This window comes from Meriones unguiculatus, chromosome 4 (assembly GCF_030254825.1).
Source record: "Meriones unguiculatus strain TT.TT164.6M chromosome 4, Bangor_MerUng_6.1, whole genome shotgun sequence".
Lineage (NCBI taxonomy): Eukaryota > Metazoa > Chordata > Mammalia > Rodentia > Muridae > Meriones > Meriones unguiculatus.
The window spans coordinates 79888588-79905340 of record NC_083352.1 but is presented as its reverse complement, the minus strand read 5'-3'; the positions used below and the strand labels follow the sequence as shown (position 1 = coordinate 79905340).

General features: G+C 41.7%; 1 protein-coding gene across 6 annotated transcripts in view; it reads right to left on the bottom strand.

The window, feature by feature from the left end:
• The window catches only part of Auts2 (activator of transcription and developmental regulator AUTS2), a 1094751-nt gene that overhangs the window by 790316 nt on the left and 287682 nt on the right, over positions 1-16753 (bottom strand). For all 6 annotated transcript variants that reach the window (XM_060382248.1, XM_060382252.1, XM_060382249.1 and 3 more), the window contains exon 2: positions 14142-14354. In XM_060382248.1, the coding sequence (XP_060238231.1) occupies positions 14142-14354 (213 nt within the window). The remainder of the gene's footprint in view (positions 1-14141; positions 14355-16753) is intronic.

Sequence of the window (16753 nt, the reverse complement as noted above, 5' to 3'; positions counted from 1 at the left end):
GGTCAAGCATGGGGAGTAGCAGGTGGTCTCACTCATCCTAAATTCCCAAATAATTCAACTGCACAGAATTTGAGATTATAATGATGGTTACCAGAGGCTGGACATCAGTGGGAGGATGGAAAGGCTGAGAAACAATTTAAAGTTATAGCACGCAGCTCTTGATGTACAGAATAATCATTATAAATACCAGGACTATATTATCTGTTTCAAAAAAGAAACAATTTGAACATTTCTACCATTAAAGAATGATAACTGCTTCAGAAAAATTAACATGCTTAATCTAATTCAAGACTCATGCAATGCATGACATAAAAGTTTTCCACAGGCTGGTAAGATGGTACCTGAAGCCAAATTTGAAAATCTGAGTTTGATACCTTATCTCCACATGGAAGAAAGAGAACCAGTTTTCATGAGCTGTTCTCTGACCTACACATGTATTCCATTTCATGTGCACACACACCCTGCATATTCACGTACAAAAGATACATAAAAATGGAATAAAAATTTGAAAACCAGTTTTAACTATAAATAGCAAATGTATAAAGAGACAAACATGCTTCACCTTATTTAAGCATTGTGCAATGTATACATGTCAACCACACTAATATGTACAACAATATGCACAACCTTTATATTTTTGTGTATCTGTTAAAAGGAAAACTTTTAAAGATAAAAAAGTAAATAAATGCTTTGTGGAAAGAACCAGCATGAAGCTGGGAACTGATCTTAGTGACTCCTCATGCCACGGAGGCTAACTCAAGTGGCACTCCAGAGAAGGTGGGTAGAAAAGCTACAGAACAGGGTAAGAATGGAATAACAAGGAGGGAACGAACTGTAGGTAACACATGGCAAGAGCTGCGGAAATCACCAGTCTACAACCAGTAACTTCACAGTGTCAGGAGGACTGGGAAGCCCACAACATGTGTATGGCTTGTCCTATGGAGATGTGAACAACAGTCTACTCATGTCAGATAGGGCAACAAGGGTAGCCTGAAAGAACACAATTCTACCCACCTGTAGATTTGGATAACCAATGAGCTCATTGGGAACTCAGGAGCATGGGTGAATAATTACTTACAATAGGCATGAGAACTCATCATCAAAATGGTTCACTCCAGAATGGATGCCAACTTCCCCATCCCTATATGAAGCCATTTCTTCTATTAACCTTCCACCCTATATTTACTCTACTAAAAAATGTGGAAGTGGCCCAAAAAATGGGTAACTAGAATCTCAGCTAAGGATCTAATGACACTGCCTACCCATTCCTTTTATGAGGGAATGTCCATAGACCTAATCTGGAGGACTCACAGCTGTTCTGATTAAGATGGTAATAGTCATTATTAAGATGGTCAGCATTCCAAAAAACCCAATCTTCACAAACTGTTTTCTACTACAGAAACAGAGACATGGGGTTTTAATTACAGGGAGGTAGGAGCCAGGTGATGTGATAATTTCAGTAGCAACTGTTCATCACGAGGGGAAGAACATTTTGGGATTCCTAACAGTGTACAGAAAACAGCACTATCTGCTGTTGACATGCCACAGGCAACTGTTAAGTTCTGTGTGTGGCTTCTTCTACTTAAAGCCAAGTATTTCTTAAAAGTTTGCACAAGTCTGGCCAGAAATTCAAGTTTATTATTTTACTAAGTCTTATTATTTTACTAAGTTTATTATTTTACTTTCTTGGTTAAGAAGAAAATTAGTATCAGTCCCCGCCATGATAGTCTCAAATAATGGCAATTTTTATAACTGGGAAGCGATGTCAATAAAATTTACAAGTTTTAGGATTTATTTTTCTTCATCTATATGTGTCTAAATGCCTCATGTGTGCCGATACCCAACGAGGCCAAAAGATTGTATCAGATCTCCCTGCAGCTGGAATCACAGGAGGCTGTGGGCAGGCTGATATGGATGATAAAAGTCTGCAAACACTCTAGAATGGTGAGCAGGCCCTCTAGTCCCCAAATGTGTACACTTTAAAGGTTCAAGGTTCTTACTTAAAGTAAAGGGGAATTTAAGTCAAGGGAGGGAGAAAAAAAAAACAACTCTAATACACTTAGAACTGTTTCATATGAGGATTTTCAGAGATAAAACTGAAGCTCTATTCTTCTTGGATCATTCTAACAAACTCTTAGGAAATGTAGCCACTGGAAACCTCTAGGTCAACGTTGATGTGTCTGTAATGTGCAGCAATGGTGCTTCTTTCTTGTTGATACTGTGATAGAAGAGATCTCAGTGTATAAATGCACCAAACAAATATAATATACCATTGATGAAATTAATTTCATACAAGACTTCTTAAAAATTTTTTAAAGATTTGTCAAAAGTTTCTTGTTTTGTAATTAAAAAAAAAAATAAGGTCTGGGGGAGGAGGTAGCCTTAGAAGAGCACCACAGTTGCCCTCTGGTCTCCACATATCCATGTACGCGTGTGCAATGAAGCCCCCAAGACTGTGCGTGTTGTTGTAGGCAGGAGGTGTGCATGCATGTGCCATTGTACTATCAGAGGAAAGCCTGCAGGAGTTGGTTCTCTTCTGCTCATCATGGAGATTCTGGGAATTGAACCTAAGTCCTCAAGCTGGGCAACAAGTGTGTTTATCCACTGAGCCGTCTTACTGGCCCCAAATAAAGTTCAATGTCTGAGCCTTGTAGCACCTGCTGAAAGTTACCGCCAGGGATAACAGCTGCGAATTCTTTCTCACACGAGCATGAGGCAAGCTCTGATACAGTGGTCTGAAGACCACCTTCTGAAAAGAAGCATGACCCTGCACATTCCCTATGCAGACAAGGCAGCTAATTGCCTCCCAACCTAATTAGAGCCAACCTCAGCCCTTCAGAACCATCCTGGCAATTAGGACCTGTCCAGCTTTGTGAGGCATGCTTTCAGGATGTATGACACCAGCAACTCCAAAGCAAACGCAGGTGCAAACAGTGATTATGAAATGACCCTCTCCATCAGCATCACTGCAGGCAGAAGCCTGGGAACACTGGCAGTTTCTGCATGGCCATGCTCAATGAACGCAGGAAGAATGTTCTAGGAGCCACATGCACAACTCATCAGGCCCCCTGGAAGATATCAGGTGGGTCCAGCACCTATACGCTCCTTTAGTTCCCATTTCTGTGTATGTGTATGCGTATGTGTACGTGTATGTATGTGTATGTGCATGGTGCATTCACACAACTGGGTAGGAGAAGCATCAGAGCTCCAGCGAAGAACTCTGTTTTCTTTACCTGGTACAAAATCAATGCTTGTATCAACAGGCAAGATTCGGGTCTTCATTTAGAATACCAAACGGCTCTTTCAACATCATTAGGACCCAGCAGTAACCCAAATGCATTAAAACAGTTGGGTTTCTAGAGCAAAGCAGGTCTGATGGGACTGAGGGTTAAGTACATAAAAAGGAGTATGTCATAGAGGTGCCTTCAGCCTCAGCCTCAGGGGCTGAGAAGAACAAACACTTCCCAGTCAAACAAAGCATATAATTCATATAGTTCTATCCCAAATAGTAGTTACCAAAATGTTCAGGGAAAAAAAATAAAAAGAATAGAATGATATTATATCCATCTTCAAATTTAATTTAAAATGAAGCTAACAACATCTCCAAGCTCATTCCATGTGCAGGACAAGAATTCTCCATGTAAACTTATTTTGAGAATGAGTAACAAAACAATTCCACACATAAACACTTAGGAGAATGACAATTTCTCTAACACTGAGGAAAACATTAGCAGCTAGCAGCTCTGAAGATGAAGGACACCACATAACCCTATGTTGAACCAGGATCATCACCTGCCATCAGAGTCTAGTCAAAGCAACATCACAGTCTCCTCTCACCATGCTTACACACCAACAGAGCTGTCTCATAAGAATTTATGCATAGAAAACCATACCTAAGAACCCAAATACACAGTAAATCCCAAAGAGATCACACAATCAAGGGCTGAGAAGCTCCCTCAGTGAGTAAAGTGACTAACTTGTAAGCGCAAGGACTTGAATTTGAGTCTCAGAACCCCCATAAAAGTCTAGGCATGGTGGTGAACACTTGTAATCCCAGTGTGGGGAAGACAGACCCAGCAGGATCTCTGTGGTTTTCCAGTCATTTAACCTAACCAAATCAGTAAGTTCCAGGCCAGGAAGTGACAGTGTCTCTAAACGAAGTGGACAGCATGTGAAGGATGTCACTGAAGCTTGTATTCTGGCTTCCACATGAATACTTCCACACACATTTGCAACTCAACCCCTACCCACACAACCAAAAGACACAACAGTGGCAACTGTGCAAACACTTAGATGAAAAAAGACTGGATTGTGTACTATGAGAGTACCACAAGATGCAAGGTGCACACTTTAAACCACACAGAGAGTAGCGGGCACTCATTCGGGGTCCTTTCCAGACCCACAGGTGCACATGCAATTCTTTCGACAGGGAGTGTTCAAGTGTATAGAGTCTCTAAATACACCTTTGGCTTTTCCTATTTTGAAAAAGGTCCACAGATCGGGTGTAAAGATGCCCAATGGTTCTCAACCAGCATTTACCACAAGGACCTGTCCCTGCCTGCCTGTCTCAAAGCCCACCCACTATTTCATTTTCAATTAGCAACTCCTCGAAAGGCAGTAATGAAAGCAGTTGCTAAAGAACATTCAGATGTCACTGAAAGACTGCAAACCCAAACTGTAAATAGCACATTGTGAGTCGCCTGTCACTGTCATTGACTCCCACGGGAATCTCGCAGCACGTGGCTATCACAGCCATCTGCTTGGATCCCCACCAACACCACTGTAAACCACAGCCACCCACCCACTCCCAGCTCCTACTCATACCTGTCAAGTGCAGACTTGTGCAGGGATGGGATTGCTGTGAGCAGAAATTAGAATGCTGTTTTATGTTCTGGAGATGCAACCAGGCTACATGTTGATAACTTTGTATCCCTCTAAGAGAGGAAAATGCACAATTCAATTGTCCCACAAATGCACAGTTGTATGTTTGTGGGTGGGAATGTACATTGGATCGCAGGTGACTTCAAGAGGCCAGAGGCACTGGCTCCCCTGAGGCTGGAATTTCAGAAGACTGTGAATGGCCTGACAAGGGTGGTAGGGACTAAACTTAGTTCCTCTGAACAAGCAGGATGATGCATAATTTTAACCACAGAGCCATCTTTCAGCTCTTAAAATGCAGCTTTAAATCAGAGGAGTTATATTGTAACCTACACTTGTCAGTCACATGTTCAAGTTCCTAAATTTTTGGTGTCTAGATTTCCTTAGTTTGGGTAACTAAATGGAAATTGATTATATTTCCACCTTCAGGTCTTAAACTGTTTTATTCACTTCCTTCCACTATTTGTGTTTTCATGGATTTCTTTAAGGGATTCATTTATTTCCTCTTTAAGGACCTCTGTCATATTCATAAAGGCTGTTTTAAGGTCTTTTTCTTGGGCTTCACCTATGTCGGAGCCTGCTGTGGTAGGGTTGCTGGGCTCCAGCAGAGACATATTGTCCTGGTTATTACTGACTGTTTTTCCACTGGCATATAGGCATCTGGGACTGAAAAGACTGTAAGTCTAGGTGGGTGTTTTGTTCATTGGTTTCTGTTTCCTATTTAGTTCTTAGGAGAGTGTGGTGGTTGTGTATTGTCTGGTAGGAAATTCTTCTGGGGTCCTGGAATGCAACTGGGCATTCCAGATAAACAAACCTGGGTGTTTCTGGTTATTGGGAGCTGACAATTAGGAATGGGGAAGGGCTGGGAAAGGAGATTTACAGGAGTGGAAAAAACAGGGTGTTCCACCAGGATATGCTTAGTTAGCCCTCTGAGAATAAGGGCAGAAAGTGAGGAAAGACCACAGAAGAAGGCCTGCTACAGAGCTTAGGGTGAGACTGGGGTTTTAGACTTGGAGGAATAGAGGGAGAAGTGAGTATCTGCCATTAGCCTACTTGCTTCCCTGGTCAGAATAGCCTGTGGGTTCCCAGGTAGTGGCTCCTAGAGTTGGGAAATGGGACAAATCAATGGGGATATGTTTGGGAGGGAAAATCGGTATAATCTAATAGAATGGTACAGGGGTTGAAGGATGCTGCAGCAGGTGTTCTACTGCAGAGCTGGGGATGAGACTCAGACTGGGGAACTGAATTTTGTGGGAATGGAGGGAGAAGTGAAGATTTGCAGTTAGCCTACCTGCCTCGGTGGGAAGAACAGCCTGTGGTTCCCAGGGAGTGCCTGCTGAAATTGGGGGCTCTGATAAAATAAAAAAGTAGGGGAGGCTAGGAAGGGTAGATCTGTACAGTCCACTAGAGATGGAGGAAGGGGGGATGGGAGCCCTTAGCAGGTGGTCTGCTGCAAAGCTAGGGATGAGACTGGGGAACTGGATTTGGAGGAGCTGGGGGAGAGAGGAAGATCTGCAATAAGTCTACTTGCTTCCCTGGCCAGAGCAGCCTCTGGGTTCCTGCTGGAGTGTGGAGCTGGGAGCTGGGATAAAGCAATGAGTCGGGGGATCCATTGGAGATGTGGAAGGGAGGCTGCAGCAGGTTGCACAGCTGGGGGTAACACTGAGAGGACTGGATTTGGAGTAGAAGGAGAGCTGAAGATCTGCACTAAGCCTACCTGCTTCCATAGCCAAAGTGCTCATCCCCTGATTTCTGAAAATCAAATGAAATCCCAATTAACATTTTAAGTGAGATTCTGAAGTATGAGTTAAAAATGGTTTGACTGCAGCTTACATTTATTAACACTAGCTCTAGGTACCTCCAGGCACTTAGCTATTACAAGCAAAGTTATGAAAGAGCACATAGCAAAGTTCACATGTCCTTTCATTATGAAACTACAATCCCAAATTACATCCGTGTTTCAAACACTTCCATTTCTAGACTTCTGTTGGCTCTGCAGTCACGCTGGATAAATACCTGTGTGGGTTTTGGCCTAGATTTCCACTCAAAACTAATTAGCCTGTCTTCAGAAATGTGGCTTTAGCAAGATTTGTTTAATCTAAGTTTTCCATTATAAATCTTCTTTTGCGAGGTAATTTCTACAATAACCAATATCATAGGGTGCTCCCAAGACAACGTTAGTCACACTAAAAGATATAAAGGACCAGCCTGGGGGTAGCAGCCCCAGCAGGAAGATGCATTTACTGGACATGCTGATCCACCAAGAGGGCAGGAAATACATCAGAAGGCTCATTTACCTGGCCGTGCCACACTAACACCACCCCTCTCTCCAGGTGAGACCAGCATGTAATGCCTACACAGGGAGCTAAAGCAACTGCCTTGGATATCTCTAATGACAATTCTGACTATAAAGATAGGTACTGTGATCAACTTCTGCTTTTAAAATCAGTCCTATGCCTGCAGTTTACAATTTGCAATGTCAAGCAAATATTCAATGTTTAATTCTGTGGCAGTAATTTTTCCAAAGAGGGACAAAGATTCCTTCCTAACCACTCAATATCAATACTGTGTTCCCTGAATTTCCAGGCCCCACCATTTTAACAGTATGCATACAAGACATAGTGACTTTTAATGTATGCAATTTGGATTCAATTTCCTTTCTTTAAGGTGGTGCTACATCGCACTACCTTCCAAGCCAAGCAATGGGCATGACAATATCTGCACCAGTTTGCAAAAGGTCATCAAGGCTAGGCTCACTGACTATGGATTTAATCTCATGAAATGGTTGTTACAATTCTCAGGAATAAAATAGAAAGCTGTAAAGCTTAACCACACCACAACTGTCTGAGTAGCACATGTAAAAGGCCAAAGTTCAATTCATTAATGTCAAATCTGTGCTTAAGTCAGTGGATCTACTGGTCTACCCATCATAAAAATCATTTGGCTGGCTTGATGAACAAAGATGTTTGCTGAATCAAAGTTTAAGTGCTTGGTTTTTGCCCAAGTTTTTTCTAACTATTACACAGTAGTTAAGAGTACCAAACTGGAATACCTAACCTTCTGAGTGCTTGATAACCATACTTTGAAGTTGTACTAAGGTGGTCAGGGGGATTAAAAGGGAGACTGTCTTCCCCTGGTCCTCTAAAATCAAGTAGGTCACAAGAACTGTGGACATCCCCCAAAATGTTCTGTAACAGTGGGAAGTGATCACTTCTTTTGTTCAGAAAGGATATGGAGACCCTACCTGGTGAGCTCTGACCACTGTCTAGATTACAGAGAAGAGGGTCAATAGAAAGGAACACTTTCCACCATGATTTCAAGCCCAGCCCTAGTCAAGTAAGGAAGGCCTTTGAATTTCCTCACATTAACAGAACAATTGCTAAAAGGAATGCTAGAGGAGACGGAAATTCTTCTTAAGCTCATAGGAGACCTGTGGACTAGATCCTCAAATGACCTTGACTATAAAAAAAAAAATATTATTAATTCTGGCTACCTGTGTAGTTTTAAATAACCAACAGAAAGTATAACTAAAGAATACAATGTTTGATGTTCTTCTTTGATGTGTTTCTTCAACAGTTAAAAAAAAATTATACTCCCTAGAAATTAAGACTTAAAGCCATATAAGATGTTGTTCTGACCATTTATGATTAAAGGACTTTACTTTTTTTTCTATGAAAAATGCTTCATGAACATGCTTCAATCCCAACATTGCAGTCAGTGCCTACCTATAGCCAAGAGAGACAGGCCTACTACTATTTTCAAATTATGGTTGAATTTCTTCTCTCTCCCCCTCACTAGAAGCCATCTGGGCAAGACCTCACACTCAGTCTATAAATTTCAACCAGCCATTCGAAGTATCTAAAAATAGATCCTGGGCTTATCACTCTTGAGACCAGCTTTGGACTGGCTGCTGCTAGGTGGAACTTTCGTGGGAAAGGATGACCCATTCTATCAATGCTAAAGCAGCCTCTAGCACTCTCCTCTGTATTCTTCTGCCCCTCTGCTTCCACAGAATGTCCAGATGGGGAACCAGATGCACTGCCTGCAACAATTCTTTCACAGTACCGAGAACTCACCACAGGAACCTGTCTCATGAGAGTCATCTCTCCCTTAGATACACACCCTCTGGATTCTACTCCTGCCCCTTCCCAGTGTGTGATAAACTCTGAGAGCTGAGGTAAACCAGAGTACCCGGGATCAGAGGCATGTGAGGATAAACAGGGCAGACTCCCTGAGATGGCAGCTTCTTTTTTCCAAAAGGTGCTTCTATAAGAAATTGCAGAAAGGCATAGGGCTGGGCATTTGGACAGGACAATATGGGGTGGGGGAAGATGACTCAGGGGCTTTATAAACTACTCAAGCCATCTTACCTTTAATGGGCTTTAACCTTAGGCTTGTCTGATCCTGAAAGGATACATCTGTTACTTTTCCTTTCTCTGTGGCTTGATCTTTACTAATCATTCAATTTTTGTTCAAACTGGGGACCACAATTTTCTTGACAGCAACCTCTGTCACCCCTATTACAGGCAGTCCAGCTGAATTAGCAAGAGATACACTTTCCCAAAAAGGAAAGAGGGCAGTGTCTCCTGAAGAGTGACACAGGAGGTGGAACCTGGCCTCCACGTACACGTGCAGATATATATTCACATACCTGTGCATATCCATATGCATAAGCGCTCAAGTGCATACTCATGTATGCATGCACAAACACACACACACACGCACGCAAACCCTCATACACATACACACAAAATGTGCGTTCATATAACCAAATGTTGGCCTCTCACTCTCTTCAGACTATTTGTCTGGTGCAGTTTGTATTTGAAAGAACAAATTAGTGGATTAAACAGGTACTAGAATGCCAATTGAAGCTAACTTAGCATTCTCCCAAGGCTCATCATCTTTTCATCATGGCTATGCTATTTTTAACATCCTTTTGTCTTTTCTGTGCTTTAAACTACAAAGTACTAAATTCTTAAAGCAGAAATTCCTATGGTCTAGAAGTTAATTCATAGCAAGAAAAACAAAGTTTTCTTAATGCTCAGAGAAGGGTTACGTTTTCCCAAAATGCTTTGTGGGGAGATAGAGGGTCCCCACATAATTTGGCTAGAGGGTCAGGAAACACACATCTTTGTATTGCTTTGTAGTTACGGTGCGACTCAGTTTCCCAATTAAAGAAGTAATAACGTACTACAGAGCGCTGCTGTTTCCTCTCATTATACCCCCAGATCAAAGCAGGAGTAAAAAGCTTCTCCTGTGCTTCAGTCAAACCTAACACTTCTAACATCCACTCACACCATAAGTACTCAACAGCTCTGTACCAAAGAAACAATACCTAGGTAAGCACTGTAATGTGCTATCCTACAAGCCAAACTGTAACCATCTTCAGAAGGTCAGCTACGCCTGTTTGGCCACCATGACGGGACCTGTAGACTATTGGCACTCCTTCATAAGAGAAGAAGTAGGGAGGCTAATTGGGACCTCACTCAAGACTTCAGCCAATTCACACTCATTTGCATGCTATTCTGCCCATTTCGAACCATACACGTGATCTCTAGGATTATAAATATATTGGAGCATAAAGGCTGGCAAAGGCTAACTAAGGAAGTACCACCTACGTGGACATGAAGAAGCTATCATCTATGCTAGATAAAGACTTTGCAACACTGCAGCTTTGGGGTCACCGAAAGTACCACTGGCAGCCCCTCAACCCTGCTCTGTAAGCCCATCAGTTACTAGTTCCCTTCAGTGAGCTTTGGTGGAATTTGACTTTGGAGACTGAGGTAGATATTGTTCATGCCTTTCCCAGGGAGAAAGTTTGCAAACCAGCAGGACGCAGAGACATAAACTGTTCTGTGTCATAGCAATCTGTGCCTTTGATCAGATTTTTTTTTAATTCTTTAGGAAATTGGGAACACTGTTCAAACCTGCAACCATTTGCCAATGAAGTTACTGATCATCGCTCTTCTAAGACAGTATGTATTTATCCTTAAAAAACAATAATACAACAAATAAGCTAAGTGCCAATTAAAATATTTTCTTTCGGCAGAATAAAAACATATCATAGAAACTGTGGTTTTATAATCAGACAAGGAAGGAAAAAGCAATTTGGTTTTAGAACTACACCTTTTTTCCCCTTCTCTCTTAAAAGTATATAATTGCACTCTCAGAGTGAAAAGATTAGTTGCCTTCAACAGACTCTCAAGGGAAAAAATCCTATTATTTTCTCTCTACTAAAGAGTAATGTCTTCCATAATTACAGGAAAGCCATGTATTAAGTTGCCTGCTTAGGAAGTGCCATCCTAATAGAATGCAAAGTTATTTCACTCTCTACATGTCAAGAAGAAAGACCAGGCCCTCTCTTCCTCATGCCCACTGTCATCTGTAAGTCTTCAGACTTTAATGCCCTCAGTCAGAGACACTAAAGGACAATCCATTAATTTGAAAATTCTCCTCAATACTCATTCTCAATTCAAGGCCCTTTCCAGCTAAGACAGATTCAGATACTCTAACCACTTGGTTCTGTTCTTTTACCATGTGAGTCCCAAGGATTAAACACAGATCACTGGGATTGCCAGCAAGGCATTTTACATGGTGTACCATCTCAATGACCTCCATCTATTCCCAGAATCGTAAACATATTCTGCCTTACCTTTTGCCAATCAGTGTTCACGCAAGAGAGGGTACCTTGCCCTACAAATGTTTCTCCTCTCCTTTAGATGTCCTCATAGAGCTGTTTTTCAAATATGGAAAGACTAAAACAAGTTGCCTTCTTTAGGCCCACTATGGTCTTTCTCCACAGATCTCTATGACACCCTATTTGACCGTGTTACTTGTGACATAATCATGAGACTCAGAAGGAACTTCTTGAGGAACCTACTTCAGAAACTTCATTTTCCAGCAGTGCAGCAGCAATGAGTGATTCTAAAACTTTTACTTCAGTTATCAACTCTACTTCTTCTCCTAATATAAATGAAATTGTTAATTAACTAGTATATTAAGGCATGAATAACGGACACAGTTCCCTGTGTCTTTGGTACTAAAGGTGAGAGGTGGGATTCATTCTTTATTATTTGCAAAGTAAGTACTCTTCAGATGTAAAACAAAGAAAGCTTTCACTCCAAATATCATTAGTACCAAAAATATCATTTGGCCATTAAAACCAAAAGCTAGTCAGGTACCAGAACATGACCCCAGTCTTCTCTTATGCTCACATCTGTTTTCACAGAGCAATCCTGCAAATCCTGACTTCACAAAAATCACAAGGAGGACTTTAAGGCAAAGAAAAGAAAAGTGATATCAAGTCGTAAAGGAAGACATGTTACTTGGCCTCGGTATGAAAGTAAAGTGGTCTCTTGCCTGACAGGGTCAGCAGAAGTCCTACATCATGTTGAGAGGGCAAGAGGTTCTAGGACGAAGGTGTCAATATTGCAGCCTCTCTCCACTGGTGACTATATTTACACATAAGTGAGGAACACAAATTCCAGAGTGACATCATCTTTTATGGACCCTAGTCTTCTCTAGTCTTTTATGGATCTCTCTCTCCAGCTCCTCACCCCAGCACACATAAAAGATCTCTATTTAACTTTGGTTACTTTCAAGCTTTCCAACTCCATACTCCTGCTGTGAACTTAGATTATCCTGCTTCATCCTTCACAGGCAGCTTCCAAAATCAAATGTGTTGTTTGACCATGTTGTTTCTAGAATTATTAGTAGGTCATCCTCCCTCCATCCTATGATTTAGAGGGTTTTTTTCTATCTATGCCCAATCCTATGCTAAACAAAGGAAATAGAAGATACAGGGGAAAAAGAGAAAACTAGGGGGCTAGAGAAATCTTGTCTAAATCCTCCATACCAAGGTGTTCTCTGACAGACCACTCCAGCTTTCCATATCTCTTCAGGCCCAGTTTCCCTATCTCTAAAGTACACAAAGGACTTACCCACTCAGCAGGGTTAACAATATGACTTGCTAGCTATGCCATACACTGAAGGCCTAAAGCCCAGTTACCACAGACTGTATGATTATAGACAAATGTTACCAACACTACTGACAAGTGAATATGGTGACACTTTGGGCCATATTTGAGGGACATTATGATACAGACCTTCTGTGTACTCGATGACACCCACCATTCTACATGTCTCTATACAGGAATGTCCTCCATTCCATTTACAACATCAAACAGCCCATTTCATCCTCTTACGGCTTTTTATCTTTGCAAACCTATAACTAAAAGTCATCACTCAGAATACACTTCTGGAGTTTCACCCAAGTGACTTCCAAACCAGCCTGACCACGAGATTCCAATAGCTCACGGACAGAGGTTGGGGGATGTGTGTTTAGTGCAGTATGTGATACGGTTGTAATGATCTGTGAGGTTTTAAAACCACTGTTTTCTGTGATCCCAGACCTTATGCTCTGTAGAGAAATATCTGCAAACTAGAAATTACCGGTGCAGCACCTGTTCTGTCATCCATGACAGCTCTTTTCTCTGCTCCTTTTAAGTGACAGCGAAGCTTACCCAGTAGTCCCCTCCCACCCCCGCCAAAAAAAAAAAAAAAAAAAAAAAGCCCACAAAGGACACTGGTAATTCTACAAGCACTAAAGCAACTCTGTGAGGAGAAACTGTTCCGAAGAGATTTGTTTTGCATTGTCAATCCACCTCACATAGGGATTTACATATGCTGACAGGCTTCCCAAATGCAAAGCACTGTATTTGCATATGGATCATTGTAACCTAATTATTAACAGGCCAGAGACCACTCCCACAGCAAAATGTCTGTTCAAGCAACAACTGTAAAGACTATCCTGAGTCTCAGGGTTGTGCAAAACAATGGTGGCAAGCAAGTGAGCACTTGCATCCACTGCCCTCCCACATGCCACAGTATGAGTTTTACATGAGGCCCTGCTCATACACAGACCACCATTTTTAGCATACCAGAACCCTGACATGTACAATGGGTATAACCAATTTCTTCAAGCCATCTGTCCTCACCACAAAGATCTCTACAGAAAACAGTCCATCTACCCCATGTACCAGCATTACTACCAAGAGCTCTGATGCACAGCAAACATTGAAATGAAAGGAAGAGTATTAGTCAAATACTGATAACACACCTGGAGTGTGATCCTATTACTTAGAATCAAACATACAACTTTCTAAACAATCACCATATTAAGGAAATACCACCTACTGCAAAGAAATACAGAGGCACAGGAGGTGAGAGATCGTCTTGGGAAAGAATGAACCAGGCTTGCTCACCTGTCTGAGTCCCTTAGGCATCTTCTTTCTCTTCCCCAGGTGCTGGCAGAGGTTGCGGTCATTTTCCCGATCTGAGCTATAGTGGTGTGAGTGGCTGAGCCGGCTCTTCTTTGAGTGAAAAGACAAGCCATTGGTAAGGGCTTCTCGTTTCTTCTTGGACAGGGGAGTCTGTCGTTTCTCCACGCGTTCCTGAGGCTTAACTGCTACATCTTTCTGCATAAAAGAAGAAAAGAAAAGGAAAGTGGTGGTTACATGAGTATCTAAGGTTCCAGCCAAACTACAGACTAAGTAAGGTTGTCAGCAAGGAAGGCTGCATACAGAACCGTGGTCAAGTTTGTAGAACCCCAAATGATAATACAGATATGCTGATTCTATTCCTTTGTGTTTGTGTGTGTTCCTGTTGGGTGGTGAGGGTATGGAAGCACATCTGGGCATGTGTACGTAGAAGCCAGAGGTGCCTTCCTCAAATAGAGTCCCTCATTGACCCGGGTGTTGTTTATTCAGCAAGGCTGGCTGGCCAGGAAGCCTTAGGAATCCTCCTCTCTTTGCCATCTGAGTGCTGGGATTATTGGTGTGAGCCCTGACATATCCACTTGGACCTGACTGGATCCGTGAGGGAATAAAGAAAAGACAGCAAATGGACATACAGACAGAAAAGGTAGAAGCTGGGGTCAAGTAGATTGGGCTCTGGACCAGAGACACTTCAGCAACCCACAAGCTCAGTGTGTTTATTATATAAAGTTGCAGAGAAGCAGCATTACTACATCTAGGTGAACAAGGAGCTGGGGTTTTACATTCAGATAAGCAAGGAGATGGAGTTTATGGTATACAACTGGAGGGGGAAGGCAAGTTTAGGTAACTGATCTCAGTACAAGCAGCCTTTAGGATGTAAATTATCTACGGCAGGGAAACTAGGGTGGACATCTTTTGCACACACTGTCAACACCTGCACTTGGTCCCCTGAGGGACCCTCTACACCTGACACTATGGGATCCTTGACATGGGTTTTACTTGTGTCAACAGTGCACATTCACCCAGGACTTCATTCATTCAGGCTTTCCTCTGACTTCCCAGAGGCAAGTCTGATGCACTATGTTTCCAAATTGGTACATCAATTACTGCACATTTCCAAAATGAACACTAAGTATGTGCTCGATTCAAAGGAAATTGCACAAAGCAAACACAGCAGGGCCTGGTGGATGGAGCCAGAAAGAAGAGCACAGGAAGCATGAGCTTGGGTGACCCAGCGCCCACTTAAAGCCAAGAGGTGTGGAGCCCTGTCTGTAACCTGAGCCTTTACTGTTTAGCCTTCATTCCATACTAGAACCAGTCTGTAGAGTACTAAGGATGCAATGCACTGGTGTATGGGATGAGGGTATGTTCCACATCCTCATTTAGTGTCAGGAATAAAGGAACACATACTAATCAAGTAACGCCAAGATGGATTAAAAATGAAAATTAAAAATATGTTAAATGTGGATCAAGTGCTCTAGACCAGACTGGAAGGCTGGAGCAGAGGGCTGCCCTGTGTATGACCTAGATGTAAATGAGAGCACACCTAGTGCTAGGTTCTTAAGGCACGTTGGACTATAATCCCTTGAAAGAGGAAAGAGCACAACACTGAACAGCTGGCTCCAGTAACCCCATTGCTTCAAAACAAGCCAGGAAAATGGTCAGGAGTCAATATTTGCTTCCTAAATAAATAAATCCAAGTAGTTAAAACATCCATATCTATCTCACACAATACTAGGTTACTGATGTAGCTCAGCTGGAAGAGTACTTGCCTACCACATATGAGGACCTGGTTCTATCCTCTGTACCACACACAACTAGGAATGATAGTACATGTCTATAATCCTAGCACTTGGGAGATGGAGGGAGGAGGATCAGAAGTTCAAGGTTATCCTCAGCAACACAGTAAGTTTTAGCCTGGGCTCCAAGAGATCCTGTCTTAAATAAACAAATAATTAATTTGCCTCACAAATTCAGTCTCTTCAGAGTCATACTGAAGGTGCCTCCAGAAGTATATTGAAAATTATGTCCAATTCCATACAAATGGGAATTAATATTCATGAGAGCATGTTATGATTTTTTTCCAATCCATTTTATTTTCCTGTAACATATTAATCAAGGCATTCTCATTGCTGTGCAGAATAGCTACATGGAGCAAACAGACCCCATGCCAGGACATTAGCTTGCCAGAGACCTGATACAATCTTAGAAACAGCAGTACAATCATCTTTGCTCCAATTAATAATGAGATTCTCTACTCTGAGAAGGTGGAGGCAAAGAGGGGAAAATATCTATCTCTGTGTAGAAGCTTAAATGGTAACCAACATTATTTTTCAAAGTTTTTCATAAAAATCTTCTGCTTTCAGACACTAGAAGATATGTTACTATATATTATGTATATATAGTATACCCATACCCTGCCATAAATTCACATAGCATATTATATATACATAATATATAAATACATAATAGCAGGCTTGTGCTGTATATAAATACATAACTGGCTTGTGACACTATATATATATCCAGGCAAATAATTATTCATTGACTCTATAAACATTTAGTAACAGTTTCCTAAATGTACAATAAAATAATTGCTT